The sequence below is a fragment of the Solanum tuberosum genome, unplaced genomic scaffold, assembly GCF_000226075.1.
Source record: "Solanum tuberosum cultivar DM 1-3 516 R44 unplaced genomic scaffold, SolTub_3.0 scf00020, whole genome shotgun sequence".
Taxonomy (NCBI): domain Eukaryota; kingdom Viridiplantae; phylum Streptophyta; class Magnoliopsida; order Solanales; family Solanaceae; genus Solanum; species Solanum tuberosum.
In genome coordinates this window covers 243,573-259,778 of record NW_006238946.1, presented here as the reverse complement: position 1 = coordinate 259,778, position 16,206 = coordinate 243,573, and the positions used below count along the sequence as shown (strand labels likewise).

General features: G+C 30.9%; 1 protein-coding gene across 1 annotated transcript; it reads right to left on the bottom strand.

The window, feature by feature from the left end:
* On the bottom strand, positions 1–1,446 carry LOC102596373 (GATA transcription factor 19-like). The gene is made up of 2 exons (XM_006340869.2): positions 728–1,446; positions 1–619 (listed from the first exon to the last, which is right to left on the bottom strand). The coding sequence occupies exons 1-2, from the start codon at positions 1,160–1,162 to the stop codon at positions 311–313; spliced, it is 744 nt and encodes a 247-aa protein (XP_006340931.1). The 5' UTR covers positions 1,163–1,446; the 3' UTR covers positions 1–310.
* Positions 1,447–16,206: the final 14,760 nt, after the last annotated feature.

Genomic DNA, 16,206 nt, shown 5'->3' with positions numbered 1-16,206 from the left:
TATGACTGATCATCATCAAAGTGAAAAGTTAAAGATACTAGGAGTAATGTATATAACAACTAGTACCTAAAAGGAGGGAAAAAAGCCAAGAAACATAAAAACATTAGAATTAACTCATTTTCACTCCATCTCTATATGAAAGACGATGGACCAAAAAAAGAAAACATCATCAGTAAAAGATAAAGAATTTCTTCAACCATAGCCCACCATCATCATGACACGTCATCAATTGGCCTCATCTCCCGTTTTAATTTTTTCTTCTCTTGAAATTAATTAAACCTTGATCCTACTTTTAATTTTTTTTCTAAAATCATCTAGTAAAGTCATGAACAAGGCTAGGCCTATCAGCAACATTGAGACGCCAAGGAAAGAATGGAATGGCGGTGGCCGCAGCATCGGAGTCACGGTGATGCTCATTATCCTCAATGAACCTGAACTCATTTCCATAAGTAGCTGAAGAGAAACAAGGCATTTTTGTGGGCTGTGAATGGTGATGATGATGAACCCAGTGTTGATGCGTCGTCGTTTCCATTCTCCCTCCACCGTTAGCCGTCGCTGCTGCTGCACTCGCTCTTCTCTCTTCCTTCTTAAAACGAATTCCACACGCATTGCAAAGTGACTGCAAAAACGTTATAACCATCAAAAATGACATGAACATATATTGATCAATTTTTATACAATGTAAATATAAATAATTATCATTCAAAAAATATAATTAAATATATACCTTAGGTCCTCTAGGGCCATTTCTCCATAGAGGTGTAGAAGTGGTGTCACAGTTAGCACAGCGGCGAGCAACAAGGGGATCAGTAGTAGAGTTGTTGTTGGGAGCACGAGTGGACTTGGAAGGAGGAGTAGTAAGATGTTGTCTGGGGTGAAGAATATCCCAGAAATTGGACATGCAGTTAGAGGAAGAACGACGACGTTCATGATTATTAGAGGATCTCTTTTCATGATTGTCGTCATTGATAAGGCGAGTAGAAGGAGTTCCTAAAGAAAGAGTACAATCGACAGATGAAGGGGCAAAAGAGTACATGTTTTCCGAATATTCATGGGAGAAGAGCATTGAGAATGCAGATGAAGAAGTAGTACTGCCGGTTTGGTTATGAAACAGACCGCATGAACATGGACCAACCATACTCCCACTACAACGATGCATCATTTTTTTTCTACTTCTTCAAATTAACAAGGAGTTTATAGAGAACAAGAGGAGGCCAAAGAAAGGGGGTAAAGAAGTAATAATAGAAGGTTTGAATTGAATTAACTAGAGAGAGAGGGGTTTGGGGTTTGTAGTATTGTCTGTTAGCTGATTTATATAAGTTCATAAAATGTCGAAATACTAGTCAGCAGATGCAGGGTAGTCCACGTTGGTCGTCAAACGTCTGCTACAACGTTTCTTTGTTTGCAGAAAAAATTGCAGAGAGGTAGGGACCAGATGATCATGTGTTACATGAGAGATTGTATGCTATTGATAAGCAAATGCCAAGTGGTCACTATATATAGTAATACCTGAGTTATACTGCTAGTGCTCATGTGTTACGACTACTTTTTGTAATTTGATTTATGTATACTCCCTATGTATAATGTAGTAAGTGTAGAGTACGTAGCTAAGAAATGAATGGGTCATAACTCATTATTGTTAGTCAAAAGAGAACCCACGTGACAAGGGGGAACAGTCTTCCATGGATCTGCCTTCTCCGATCACGAGGCGACCTGTCTCAACTCTCAACTCAACACCCAATACTATTAACCCCTTGCTCTCCATATACCCCTACCCCCACCCCCACCTTTCTGCACTCTCCCTGCCACCCCAATCATACTGGAAATTAGTAATATTTTCTCCCTTTCAAATTATTTGTCAAACATATTCAACTCAAATTATTTGTCATTTTTCAAGTTCACAACAAAATTGATTACTTCTTCTGTCTCATTTAATATGACTTACTTTTTTTTAGTCAGTCTCAAGAAGAAACGATACATTTCTATAGTATAATGATTTATAACCACACATATATCTATCACTTATTAGACCACGAGTTTCAAAAGTTTTTATTTCTTATTTAAACTCGTGTTAAAAAAAACTAACTCATATAAAATAAGACGGGCAAAATATTATTTTTCCTATTTTGTCCCTAGTAGTAATTGTTTTTAAACACTACAAACACTTTAATAAAGTAAATTAGCATTTATCAGTAAAAAAATTATATCTTAAGATGTAAATGACAGTAAAATAGTAGTAAAAATAATCTCTCCTAGATATTATTAAATCCACGGTGACAAATCTTGAATCTGAATGTGCATCAAATGCAAGTCATGAAACTTGAGGTTACTGGTTAGGTTGGGTCAGTGTAAGGTAGTGGTGTTTATAATTATGAACGAACAAAGACCATACTTTATTAGTGCAATAGGCAGTCAAATCCATCAAGTTAGAGTAAGGAATATTGTAAGTGATTGATAAAAATGATACTGGAGAGGAGTAAAAGTGGCTAATTACTGAGCATACACCACTCCTTTTTTCATCTTAAGGTGCAGAAAATAACAACAAGCAGTTTTAGGCATTGTCCAACATCACTAGTAAATTGGTCGTACTACCATGTATTCACGTGAACTGACTGAGAGAATCTATGAATGTTTTAGGTAATCTTGGTCTTCTTGTCATCATGATTATCTATCTATATGAACTACCCTTCACTCTTATTCTTCTCAATCCAAGTTCCAACATTGATTTATTTTTACACACAACATAATTTTCTAGATTTGTTTCTAATAAGATTAATAATTGTCTGGATATAACACAAAAGAATGATTCAGCTCTCGTTTGACCATATATTTTGAAGTCGAATCTAAGTTAAACAGATATATAAAGATAAAATTTTAAAATCTATTCTCAGAGTCTATGGACAAATGCTAGCTAAACATATATGTAAGAAAATAACTAGAGAGGACTGTTCGATAATAAGCACCCTCTATTAATAATTATAAGATTATAAATTCGAGTTACGAAATAAAACAAAAAAACGGATAGAGTATCGAGATAGTAGGAGGAGATGCATAGATTTAGTGTGGAGTAGACAAAAAGAGAGAAAGAGAAAAAGGGATGGGAAGGAATAGGAATAGGAATCATGAAAATGAGATACTCTGCAATCATCAAAGCAACAAATGTTTGGAATATGACATAGAGAGCAAATCTTTGACTCAAAGATGCAAACTTAGTGTAGCTAAAAAGTACCCTCCGGATTTAATAATTTGTTTGAAAAGAAAGAAAAAGGGAAATGAAGCTAGATTTGGTGTGTTTGTTTAATAATTATGAAGAAAAAAGTAAGAGGGGGCCACCATGAATCACATATACTCATGATGAAATGTGATGGGGTCCAAAACCAAAAGAGAACAAAAACACCTCTGGAATATCAATGGGATTTGGGATTAAAAGATTCAAAATCCAAAGAACAAAGAGAGAGAGAGAGAATCAGATCATCTTGAGATTGGTGTCACCCTTAGTTCGACAAACGGGAAGACCAGAGACCAGACCAGACCCTCCACTTTCCAAAAGATGCTCTATCAACCCACCCCACCATGTTACTTCGATTTACACAATTTCATTACCCTCTCTACACTGCAAATCTTCTATTGAATTATCGATCGTGACGGAGTTAAAAAAATTTAATAAAGGGTTTAAAAGTAAATATATGAACTAATCAAAGTGAGTTTAACATTTACTATATATACATAAAAAATAATTTTAATCATGTATATATAATAGTATTCTTGTATCAATTTATGTGACTTACTTTTCTTTTTAGTATGTTTTAAAAAAGAATGACATATTTCTATATTAATTAACAATTTAACTATGAAATACTTATTTTACCCTTAATAAAATAATTTACAGCCACATAAATTTCTATCATTTATTTTGGATCACAAGTTTTAAAAGTCTTCCTTTCTTTCTAAACTTTTGTGTCGAATCAAACTAGCTCACATAAAATGAAACGGAGGAGTAATATTTTCCTCCGAAAAGGGTTTGAATGAACCCTAACAGTATGCTAGCTTCGCCTTTGATTACAAATAACGAATCAATGATCTCAAATGCCAATAAATATTCTGGCAATAAATGTGATGTGTTCTTCTTTTTTACGTTTCTTGGAAAAACATAAATAAATTAAAACAAATATATGCTCCCTCGTCTAATAATAATTGTCCATTATATTATTTTGGGATGTCCAACCATGCTTGTCCACTCTATGAAATCAATGGATAATTTACACTTAGTTCCTAATTTACCCTTATCAGTAATTATAGTTATTTCTCTATTGCATTTTTCAAGACATTATATTTATTATATTCAAAGGGTGATATAATAAAATTACCTTTCTATTTATAGTTTCTTAAGAAATGTGTCAAATTAATAGTGAACAACTATTGTTGGACGGTGAGAGTAACTTTTTACTCTACTAATCTTGAAAATTACTATGAGACCGTAGGATTTTTTAAAGTAATTTTTAATGAAACTCTCTAGGTTTTGGTTAATGATGGAAACGAAACCCCCACGAATGCCGAGCACCATTAAATTTTCACATCGTTTAAGGATGACCAACAAATATACTCACGCTTCCCTTCATTAAATATACTCTCTATGATGATGATGATTATGTTTACGTGGCTTGTTAGATTTTGTGGGCCCACCCTAACTTTGGGACCAATTTTCCAAAGAAAAAATCTTTTTGGCCAGAATTTGGTCAGAATGATATTTTATCTATGTTATTTTACCATTTAAAACATTTTTATCCTTTTAACTTTAATAGATTTTAACTAAAAAATGGAAAAAAAATCAATTTATTTTAGAATAAAAAAAATATTATAACTTTTGGCCAAATTTTCTGGCCATTTAGCACTTCCCTTTTCCAATTATATATTGCCTCTAATTATTATCGTATCTCATCTGCGTTCCTTTGCTGCTTAATACACTAACCCAATAAAGTGTTAATCATTACCCATTAATTCACGTGCCACGCGGCCCTTTACATGCACGTATCCAACTCTCCATGCAATGCATGCACATGCAAATTAGCTATAACCAAGCCAACTATCATTGCCAAACTAAAGTCTCAATCTATAGTATCGGCAACACTACTTAATACTCTCTCCGTCTCGTATTAGTTGATTATCTTACTAAAAATAGTTCATTACCTTACTAAATCAAGAAAATATTAATTATTTTTTTTCTATATTACCCTTGCAATTAATTCTTTTTGAAAATGTTTACATTTTTTTGTAAAATTTCCATAAAAAAATTTAAGGGGGAAATTAGTAAAATTATCTTTTTATTTATAATTTCTTAATATGCGCGTAAAAAAAGAAAATGATCAACTAATATGGAGTGGGGGAGTAATTAAAAATAATGATTTAACTTAGTATCACTAGTTAAATTACATTGATAACATAAAAAGTTATAGTATAAGTGTGTGTACTCAGAGTCAATCGAAGATAGAAAGTTAAAGTTAAGTATGGGTCGGGTCCTAATTTACTTTAGTCTAAATTTTATATTTGTGTATTAAAAAATCGCTAAAAAAGGTACAAATATTAAATTCAAAACTCAATTACAAATACAGTGTCACTATCCTGGTTCAAAAACTTATAAAGTTTAAATTGATGTGATAAGAAATTCCAACTTAGTAGGTATATATATATACATGTCTTTTTAATAAAGTTTCCAATATTATACATAAAGATCGATTGAGAGTAGAATGTAACAAATGTATTGTCATTGTCCATATATAGTTGTATTTGGCCTTGTTTAAATCCAAAATTCAAATGAACTATAAACACTTTTAAAAAAGAGAAAAAAAGAAAGAAGTCATTCCTCAAAAGTCACAAGATACAACTGGGATGAATCTCATTTCGTCAGTCTCAATGCAGTCTCTTCTTTAAACTTTCAATGTGTATAGTTAGAGTAAGTTTAGTATAGGTCTATATATGTATAGATCATATAAGATGGAGTAAAGCAAAAGAAATTGGACAGATTCAAAAGAGAAATTAAAGATAGAGCAACTATTGATAGATCTATATAACTTATAAGCTGTTGTATCATTAAAAAGTTTTTGAGTTTATAATACTTTATGGTCAAAAAATGAATCTCAATATTATTCCTCTTAAAGAATAAAAACTGAAACCTCTTATTGTCTCCTGTAAGGGTGGTGTAGCCTTGTACCCAAAGCAAACTTAGATCTCTCTCGTGACTTTTTCTTCTTATCCCCATAATGTCATTCATACCCCTAATTACTTTTCCAAAGAGGCTAGAATGTTTTTGGAAATTTACCTAGATTGGGGTTTTACAAAGCCCCTTATCGGATTTGAACCGATGACTTACGCCTTACCATTGCGTTACTCTACCACTGAGTTAAAAGGGCCTTTTTTATTTAATTCCGGAATTATTCACGTTAATATTTCAAGGCTAACTATTAAAGATCCGTTTGACCATAAAAATTTTAAATTCGACTTAAAGTTGTATTTCAAATTTGAAAAATAGGTTATGCTTTGTTTTTCAACTCACTTTCTTGATACTTTTGAAGTTGTATTACTCCTCCCTTGTTCCACATTAATTGATCATTTTTCTTTTTACACGCATATTAAGAAATCATAAACAACAAGATAATTTTACTAATTTCCCTTTTAAAAACTACTTGGTAATTTTTGCAAGGATAATATAGAAAAATTTAAGTAATGTTTTCTTGATTTAATAAGGTGGACAACTAATATGTGACAATTATTTTTAATAAGATGATTAATTGAATACATTCAAGCATGAACATTATTCTAATTGCAAAAAGTATAACCAAATGCACGCAACTCCATTTTCATCCATAAATTTCAAATAATTAAGTGAAAAATATTTGAAAATTATGGCTAAATACATACTAATACTGTTACACAACAGTGGTGTTCTTTGCTTTTTCGTTTTATAATCGTCAGTTGTACGTACTATGATCCTCTTTAATAAAAAAGGTGAAAAGATATAGATTCACTAAATCACTGTTATAGTTTTATTGCACTGTTTCCCAAATCTTCTCATTTCATGAGTTTCTCATGTTTAGTACATACTTCTCATATTTAGATGCATGTACTAGAACTAGAATCAAATTTCCCCTGTCTTGAAATTTTAGTGCAAAAATGATACAGTGTTCTGTTTTCAACTATATATGATCATTTTCTTTCTATTACTATAATTTATAACCAAAAAAAAAAACACAATTGACAAGTGTAGTTTTGGATCAAATTATATGAAAGTGAGCTTTGAACGAATGTGTTTATCCTATTCTAAGATTAGTTTGCCAATTAAAGCATTAAGCATGGCTATAGATTTTGCATATAAGTTTTCTCCCCTTCATTTATAAATTGTATGCACATGTCCTTTAATCTCTGTTTGTCATCATAACCTCCTAGAGTTAAAATACTAAAAGATCACTCAATTATTAGAATTGATGTAGCAGAGTCATTAAATTTTACTTTGATTAAAAAATTCATTCAGTTAAGATATTTATTTTTCAAAATCACTCGACCAAATTTTATCATCAAAAGAAAATCTAACATAATAAAATAAATTATTTTTGTATGTATTGAAACATAAAACGCACAAATAAATAAAATTAAAGAAAATCAATTACACCTCTTCTCTCTTTCTTTCTCTATTTCCACAAAAATTCTCATAAAAAAGGCCTTCGGAAGATTCTTTAATATTGTTCCTGTTAAAATTCTTCTTAAACAATGGATTCACATAAATGGACAGCTAAATTTCTATAAAATAATATTAATAACCTTACGATTTAACTTTTGAATAAGAATTTAGGCCTATCCGAAGAATTGCTGGTAAAAGTTGGAGTCAGAATTTTCATGTTAGCATATATGTTCATAAAATGTGTTAACTGTTATAGTTTTTATTTTTTCATTTTCGTAATATTTAGGTAAATTAAACCTTCATACTTTGTAAGAAGAAATTCATTATTTAAGAAGATCAACATGAATAATCTGAAACAATTTTTCGAGGGTCTCTCTTTGGTGAATAAATTAAAGAAACGCAAATAGAAAAAGCTCAACAATTGTTTATAAAAGAAACAGAGACATGGAATTTAACAAAAAATCTAAATTCAAACATTATAATTGCAAAAAATAAACTGTAAGTATTTTGAGGGCACATAACAAAATCCCAAAACAAAAGCACGATACCTCTTTAATCCTACTAGTGGTGGCAAATGGGCGGGTTGAAAATGGGTCAACATAAAATGGGTAATAATTCAATCCGCCCATATTTGATATGGGTAAAAATGGATTGAGTAAAATACTAGTTTACCCATATTTTCATGAGTAAATAGTACTCTACTTATGAATACAACATGGAGAAAATACTAATTTACCCATATTTTACCTACAATATTTTTAATTTCAAAGTAAATGAATAGTTGCATTTTAGGACTAAAACATGCTTAATGCACTTTAAGGCTTAAGCAATGTCAATACTAATACATGATTTGCTTATTTTACACTATTATTTATTATCCAATATAAAATTAAACAAACATAAAAATATAATTATAATTAACAAAAGAAATGTACATTTAAAATGGAAAAATTACTGAAATACACGTCTTATGTTTCCCTTATTTCTAATAATCCCTTCCTTTTCTAAAAACCTCTAAAATCCCTTATTTCTCTCCTAATTCACAATTATTTTATAATGTATCCGAGCTACATATTATGTATCCGGTTTATTTTATAATGTATCTGAGCTAGTTATTAATGTATCCGAGCTACATATTATGTATCCAGTTTGTTTTACTTTTTCAGGGATTAATGTAATTACAAACTAAATAGGGATAGATTGTAATTTCATATTAAAACTATGTGATTCCTAAAATTTATACTTTAAAATATATTTTTTTGGAGGGCCAAAGACTTCACCTTTTCAATTATAGAGAAAAATAATTAGTTCTATAGAAGAACATAAAAAAGGAAGAGAAGTTACAATTTTTGTTTAGTGATATCATGAATTTTGAGTGAATAAAAGTTAGAAGCTTAACTCATTTGGCTAATCCATATTTTACCCATAGTTTACCCATATTTTACCCATGTAAAAAGTCACTCACCCAACCCATTAAAATATGAGCGGGTTACCAAAATATGGGCTCATTTTACGGGCACTAAATCCTAGTAATTTTTCTCCAAGAAGAAGTGTAAATGGTTTTTCTTTTAATTTTATTTATTTGTGGGTTTATGTTTCAATACATACAAAAATAATTTATTTATCATGTTAGATTATTTTTTTAATGATAAAATTTGATTGAGTGATTTTTGAAAATAAAAATCTTAAGTTAAATGATTTTATTGATATAAAGTAAAATTTAATGATCTAATTACATCAACTCTAATAGTTGAGTAACCTTTTAAATAAAAGATATAACTCTAACCTCCTAAATATAGAGAATAAGACAAAGACAATATTAGTACAAGCTGAAGTGGCTTGTCCATCTTACCAAAAATCTTTTTTTACCTACTCTGTTATACAATATTAAATTGTGTGATATTTCATATATTTACTTACTTAATTATATGTTTAATGGAACAAAACCTTCAATATTGTGGTAAAATGGTTACTTAAAAGATACTATATATGAATAGTATGATTTTGTCTGGATTCCTAATTTTTTCACCCACCCCCAACGTTAACACATTGTGAATAAACAAATGAGTCGACTCATCAATTTTTATTGAAATAGGATCCAACAAAACCAGTAAGCACAAAAGTTTATAAAAGTAAGAAAATTAATTAATTAACTTGATAGATGCACCGTCATAGGATAAGATAATAAAATTTGAAGAAAATTAAATAAATTGTACAGGAGAGAGGTAAATACAGTACTCCCCCATCTACTTATTTTAGAAGTAGTTTGGTGTGAGGTGTCAGATATAATAAATTTAAGATAAAACATAGGATTATTTTAATCTGTGTTTGGTTGAAGCGAAGGTATTAGGTAGTTTTGAGATTATTTATCTCTTCATTTATATCATAATGATGGGATAATTAATCTTGAAATAACTTATACCAAAATAGTTAATTATCTTAGGATAACTTATTTTCAACTAAACAATCACTTATACTTATTCTCTCACTCTGTTTGGATCATTGTTAACCATTGTTTCATAATGTATTGTATTGTACTGTATGGTAGATACAATGTTTGGCTAGACTGTATAGTTTGTTGTTGTTTAATAATATTTTAATTGTTTGGTTTTGATTGTATCGTACTGTATTGTAATTTATAAATTTACTAAAATATCCTTAATTATTCTAGGGTAGGAGGTTTGACTAGAATTAAATAATATAAGGTAAAGGGTAAAATAGTATTTTGAAATATTATGTAAAGATATAATTAGAAAAAGAAATTAAGTAACAATGGGAACACACCAAATCGGTTGTTCCATAAAATAGGGGTTTTCATTGTTACGTAACAACTAAATTTAACAATACAATACAATACAATATATTTTAAGTAACAATCAAAACAAACGTTGTAGGTATAATAACATACAATACAATACAATGAGTAACAATGATCCAAACAGAGTGTAAGAGACGACATACCAAATCAATTATGAACAAATAAAAATGGACGAAGCTAGAGAGTAAGTGACCGTCAATTGCTATTTTATGTGATTTTACTAGGTTTGGGAAAATGTACCTGACAATCGGCATTTAGGTATATACGAAATGGTTATAATGATGAGCATAAAAATCCTATGGAAAGCATAAGAGCATCTGCCTGCTGTGCTGTGTATGGGTCTGTTCTTGTTATATGTGTACGTAACATTTGTTTGTTTTTGATCTGTGAACCCTTTCTGCTAATTCATCAATTTAATTACGACCGCCATGTATAATATATATTCCTGCTCCTTTTCCCCATAAGCTTATTAAAGATTTAATTGTTTGTCCACCATATTACTTAATTAATATTTAATAAAAATAATCTGTACCCTCCTCCTAAAACTCTGTATCTGTTGAGTTGTGTTTAAATAAACAAGGATTTTGTTTTAACTGTTGCACGTATACAAAGTGCATTGAAACTTCACAAATTAAATAAGCCCCTCATACATGCCAGTACATTGTGAAAGACTCAGATAATATTTGTGTTAAAGAATGACAAAAATCCATATTGATGGTTAATGAGATGACTATTTATGACACTATGCAATTTGTGCAATCAAATATTGTTCATACAATATGCATAAAATATCGAGAAAGGGGTTGATTAGAAAATTATGATAGTACGTAACTCAATGAGTTATATCTGGTATTTAAATAAATAATTTGTTCTAAGCGTACTAGATAAAAAAATTATAACAATAAAAAATATAGATACAATGTATCTACGCACGTACTTATACATATTTATAATATGTATTGATATTCTTTGAAATCTGTCAGGCATAAATGATAAATAGAGGGACTCTTCCCTTTAAATTTTTTTATTTTTAGTCACAAATTTAAAGATCCTTTGGAACGTGTAAATCCTCAATAACATGATTTGTAATATTTAATTAAACTCGTTTAGGCATTATGCAGTAATAAAATTTTGAAATTTTATCCAATATAATAATCAATAAATATATAACTAGCGAATATAATTATTTTAATTGACGTGTAACTTTTCCTTAAAATTTTCCGGTTTAAATAGAGACGTAATTTATTATCTGACAAAATATCAGTAACTAACCATGAATGATTTAGGCCGAACAACGGCCCAATACCTTGAAAAAGCCCAACCTGTTTCCTTTTGTTTTTTGGGAAAATTAGCAAACTAGTCACAATCCCTAACTTAATTAGTAAAAATATCTACACTTTAAAATAATTATTTAAAATGTCAAAATGTCAATATCTTAGAAAATAATTTGTATCCAAATACTATTATTTGTCTTTCCTTTTATTTCTCAAAACAGTCCAACATGAAATACATCCACTACCCATTTACACTTCTTCCTAGGCTTTAATACCATTAAATTTATTTTCCATCTTTCACGTTTTCAATTTTTTTTTCTCCTTCATCAACTTTTCAATTTTCACCATTGTCCTCATCATTCACGTTTTTTTTTCATTTTTTCTCTTTCATCAATTTTTCACCATTATTCTCTCCCTCATTGTTGAACAAGAACTAATTATTCAAGTTTATACCAATTTGTTCAGATCTATCAATTAATTCAAGAAATCTCTCAATTGATAAAGGTATTTTCGAAGTCATCATTTAATTTGCGAGATTTCATGAGATTTTGTTTTCAAAATCACAAATTATGTTGAATTTTGGATTGTATGTATTGTCACGCCCCAAACTAGAGAAGGCGTGACTGGCACTTGACACCTTATGCAATCGAGTTAGCCACATAAACATACCAACTGACTCAACTAAGGGCCTAGATGGTCGGGTAGCATAACATCTAAAATACTATGACTGGACCCTTAAGGTCATAACCTGAATATCGGTAAGTCATATAGACGAAGGTAGACAAGCCAAAAGATAATAAGGTACTAGCTAGCCGACAAGGCTACAATGAAGATAATACACACATACATACATATCTATACATGCCAAGCCTATGTGGCTGGAAACTGGAAGCTGCAGAAAGAAACCCAGAATATTAGTGTCCACAATAGCCTCTATGAGTGACATAAGCACTGGTCGGGACAAAAGCCCCGATTATATCCAAAATGCACAATAAAAGTAACATCCTATGAAAGCTCCAGGAAGAAGTGGAGCATACCAACTCACAGCTGAACCCCAAATCCTAGCAGAGGGGTGAATCAGAATCCCTACCTGGACCTGCACGTACGAAACAAAAATGTGTCCCAGGCAACGGGACGTTAGTACGAATAAAAATGTACTGGTATGTAAGGCAGAAAATAGAATAATAAATAGTTACTGTAAAAAGGGGAATAAAGATACCACCTGAAACAAAAACTCTGGTAGCCGCCATGGCTGACATCAAACCTTATATAAATTAAATATGCATGGTATGCTCGCATAATCGTATGTCGTGAATATATATATATAGATGCAAATGCATGTCATACCCAACCAAGTGCTAGCAATGGTGGTGCCTTCTGGTAGCGAACCGGGATCATATTTGCCAACTTGTGGCCATCTGTGTCTCATACATATAAATATAGGCAATAGGCCCCATACCTTCCGATTATAGCTCGGAAGTAGAATGCAAAGCATATAATGTCATAGATCTGTAATGTATTTGTTACCTGAATCACGTTGCCAATCTTGGCTCATTGGTACTCTTGTCCTCATAATCTCGTAATCACTTTCGTATCACATGTAAATATCTCGTGAAACTTATATACTTGTAGATTAAACTAGAACACTTAACTTGGATTTAGAAAGACAACTTAAACTTGAGGATGTTCATAAAGAGCTTAAAGTTCTTCACTTAGTATCTATATATGTTTCCTTAGTGGTTTGTAAAAGAAAGTATTTCAGAAAAACCCGTACTTTAGTAGTTTAAACCTACGATTTATATTTAAGAGTTTTGGAGTATCGACGTTTTATTTTAAAGTTTTCAAAAATATAAATTAGCGATAAAGGAAGACTGATTTCAAATTCATATTGTTCATCTCTAATCTTTTTAAGTTACTACACCTAAAGAAGAATAAGAATTTGTACACATGGACCTATAGTCAAGAGAATCAACAAAATGACATAAAGGCGCCAAATACCCTATTTAACCGAACGAGTGGAATAGCAACATAATGGAGTCACAAAAATACACCAGCTGCAATATCAATGCCTTTCACTAAAGGTCTTTCTAGTAATAGAGTAGTAAAATAATATTTGACGATTTAGGATTCCAAAATTCGTGCTCAAAGGAAGTACAATGCTTAGCCTTAACATACCTCAATTTTGAGTCTTGTTGTATCAATATGGATTGTACCCCTTCCTTACAGTATGTAATCTACAGAAAATTATGTCATAGTATGAAATCTACAGAAAATCATGCCACACATTCATTACAGGCAGATTATTAATACAACAGGGTTAAAGTAACAATTTAAATCTTACTAGCAGAGTAATTAGCTCGCCAGACCGTTTTTAAATGTATGCTTCATTACCTTTTCTTCTCTAAATTACAACCCCAAATTAATGACGTAACATACATTTTTGCAGCAGCTATTAACAAGTGGAGGCCTACACAATAGTTAACAACAACCAAATAGAGTATGCCTGCACAATAATAAAAACTCGGCGTATCGCCACACCCCTCCTTTCCAACCACAAAATAACCACAACCAAATCCAAACCATGAGTCTTCAAACCATTAAAGCCAGAAAAATATATGTAATACAGTCCTATAATTATTCAATATAACCATAATAACTCCAACTTACAACTTCCAATCACCATCCTGTGAGTTCGTCCAATAATTACGTTTGGAATCACGTATTTATCTTTATAAGCAATACGAGAATAAAAGGGCAGAACCTTAACTTAAAATTGATGGAGCTTATAGTATTTTAATCTCCTCAATTACAAAGAGTCTCCTCAAACACAAGACGTTGAACCAAGAAGAAGTCATTTGAAAATTGCAATGCAATAATACACTTATTTATCTTATAATTAATTATGCATCTACACTTCTTCTTCTCTTCCAAACTCATATCAATAACAACCATACACAAACAAATCTTTTCCAAAAATTCCAGTAACAACAACATAATAAAATACTTCAAAAACAGCCCAACATCACATAACTATCAAAATACGATTTTCCAGCCGTCTATTCGTGTTCTTGCTTATATAGCATAGCTATAACTTGGAATCACTCAATAAAATGAAGGGTGAGAGTTTACCTCCAAACAGCAACAACACCACCTAAAAACGAGAATCCTTCATCATTAAAAATCCTTCAAATCACAACCAACGAGGAGGAAAGAAGTAACACAATCTCTATGTGCGTTCCGATGGTGAAATCACGTTGAAATCTTGTAAATCTTTTCTTGGATGATAAGGGAACCTTTAGAGAGGATTTATGACTGTTTTCTTCTTATTTTGGTCGAAAAAAATGAGTTAGAACGAAGGGAAACCAAATCTTATAGAGCTAAACCGACATAGGGGCGAGAGACCCACCTTCACGTGCCTGCTTGTGTAGTCTCACTAAAATCTGAATACCTATCAATTCTGAAGTCGTATGGACAAATGATTTAATGCGTTGGAAAGTAGACTCGTAGACCTTCGATTTCATATATTGGGGTTCTTCTAAAGATTTATAGATTGGGAGAAAAGATCCGAGACATTTAACCCAATTTTCAAAAAATTTATCAAAGAAACTTACTCTAACTTTTGCCAACTTTTTATTTCTCAACTTGCTTGACTTCAAAACTTAACTTACGATCATTGGGGGGACTATATCACCTTATAAAACATCCTTATTAGCATATAAGACACTCTTTGTATTATCCCCAAAGGTACCCGTTAACTTAAGCGTTCTGAACGGGCGGGGTGTTAGAATAGATATTCTTTAACTCGAACTTGTTTAAGGGCATCCTTCGCCCATAACGTTAGTCTAATTCTTTGATATTTTTTTTACCTCCCCTTTGCAACCTTATTCTCCTGAAATGATACACCAAGTCATATACGCCTCATACACTCATTCAATAATACACATATTATGCGAAAGAACCACGGGGTCTCACATTTATTACGAATTTTTCGTCATTTTTTTCGATTTCTATGTGAGTTTGTTAACATACTTATCAAATATTTATGCATTTTGGATTTTTAGTATTTTAAACACTATTGTTTGATTTTTTTTGTGATATTGTTTACATATTTGAGAATTAGTAGATTATAATTTGTAGTAATCTATATTAGTATTCATACATAATATATTGTTTGATTTTTTTATATATTCATATTTAATAATTTCGATTTTGCTTATAGGGACGTTACTAATGTACAAGTGAATACGGATTCAGATTTGGGTTTGGTAAAAAAAAAAACCAAAAAAAGAAACATAACAGACGAAGAAGAAAGAGAGAGTCAGAGAAGAAGGTTGCAAAATTGTATTCATACCAGAATAGTATTCATATTAATTTTTGTTTGTCAATTGTTTTTCTTTTACTCATCATTTGTATTTTTATTAAGAACATTGTATTTCTTTTTT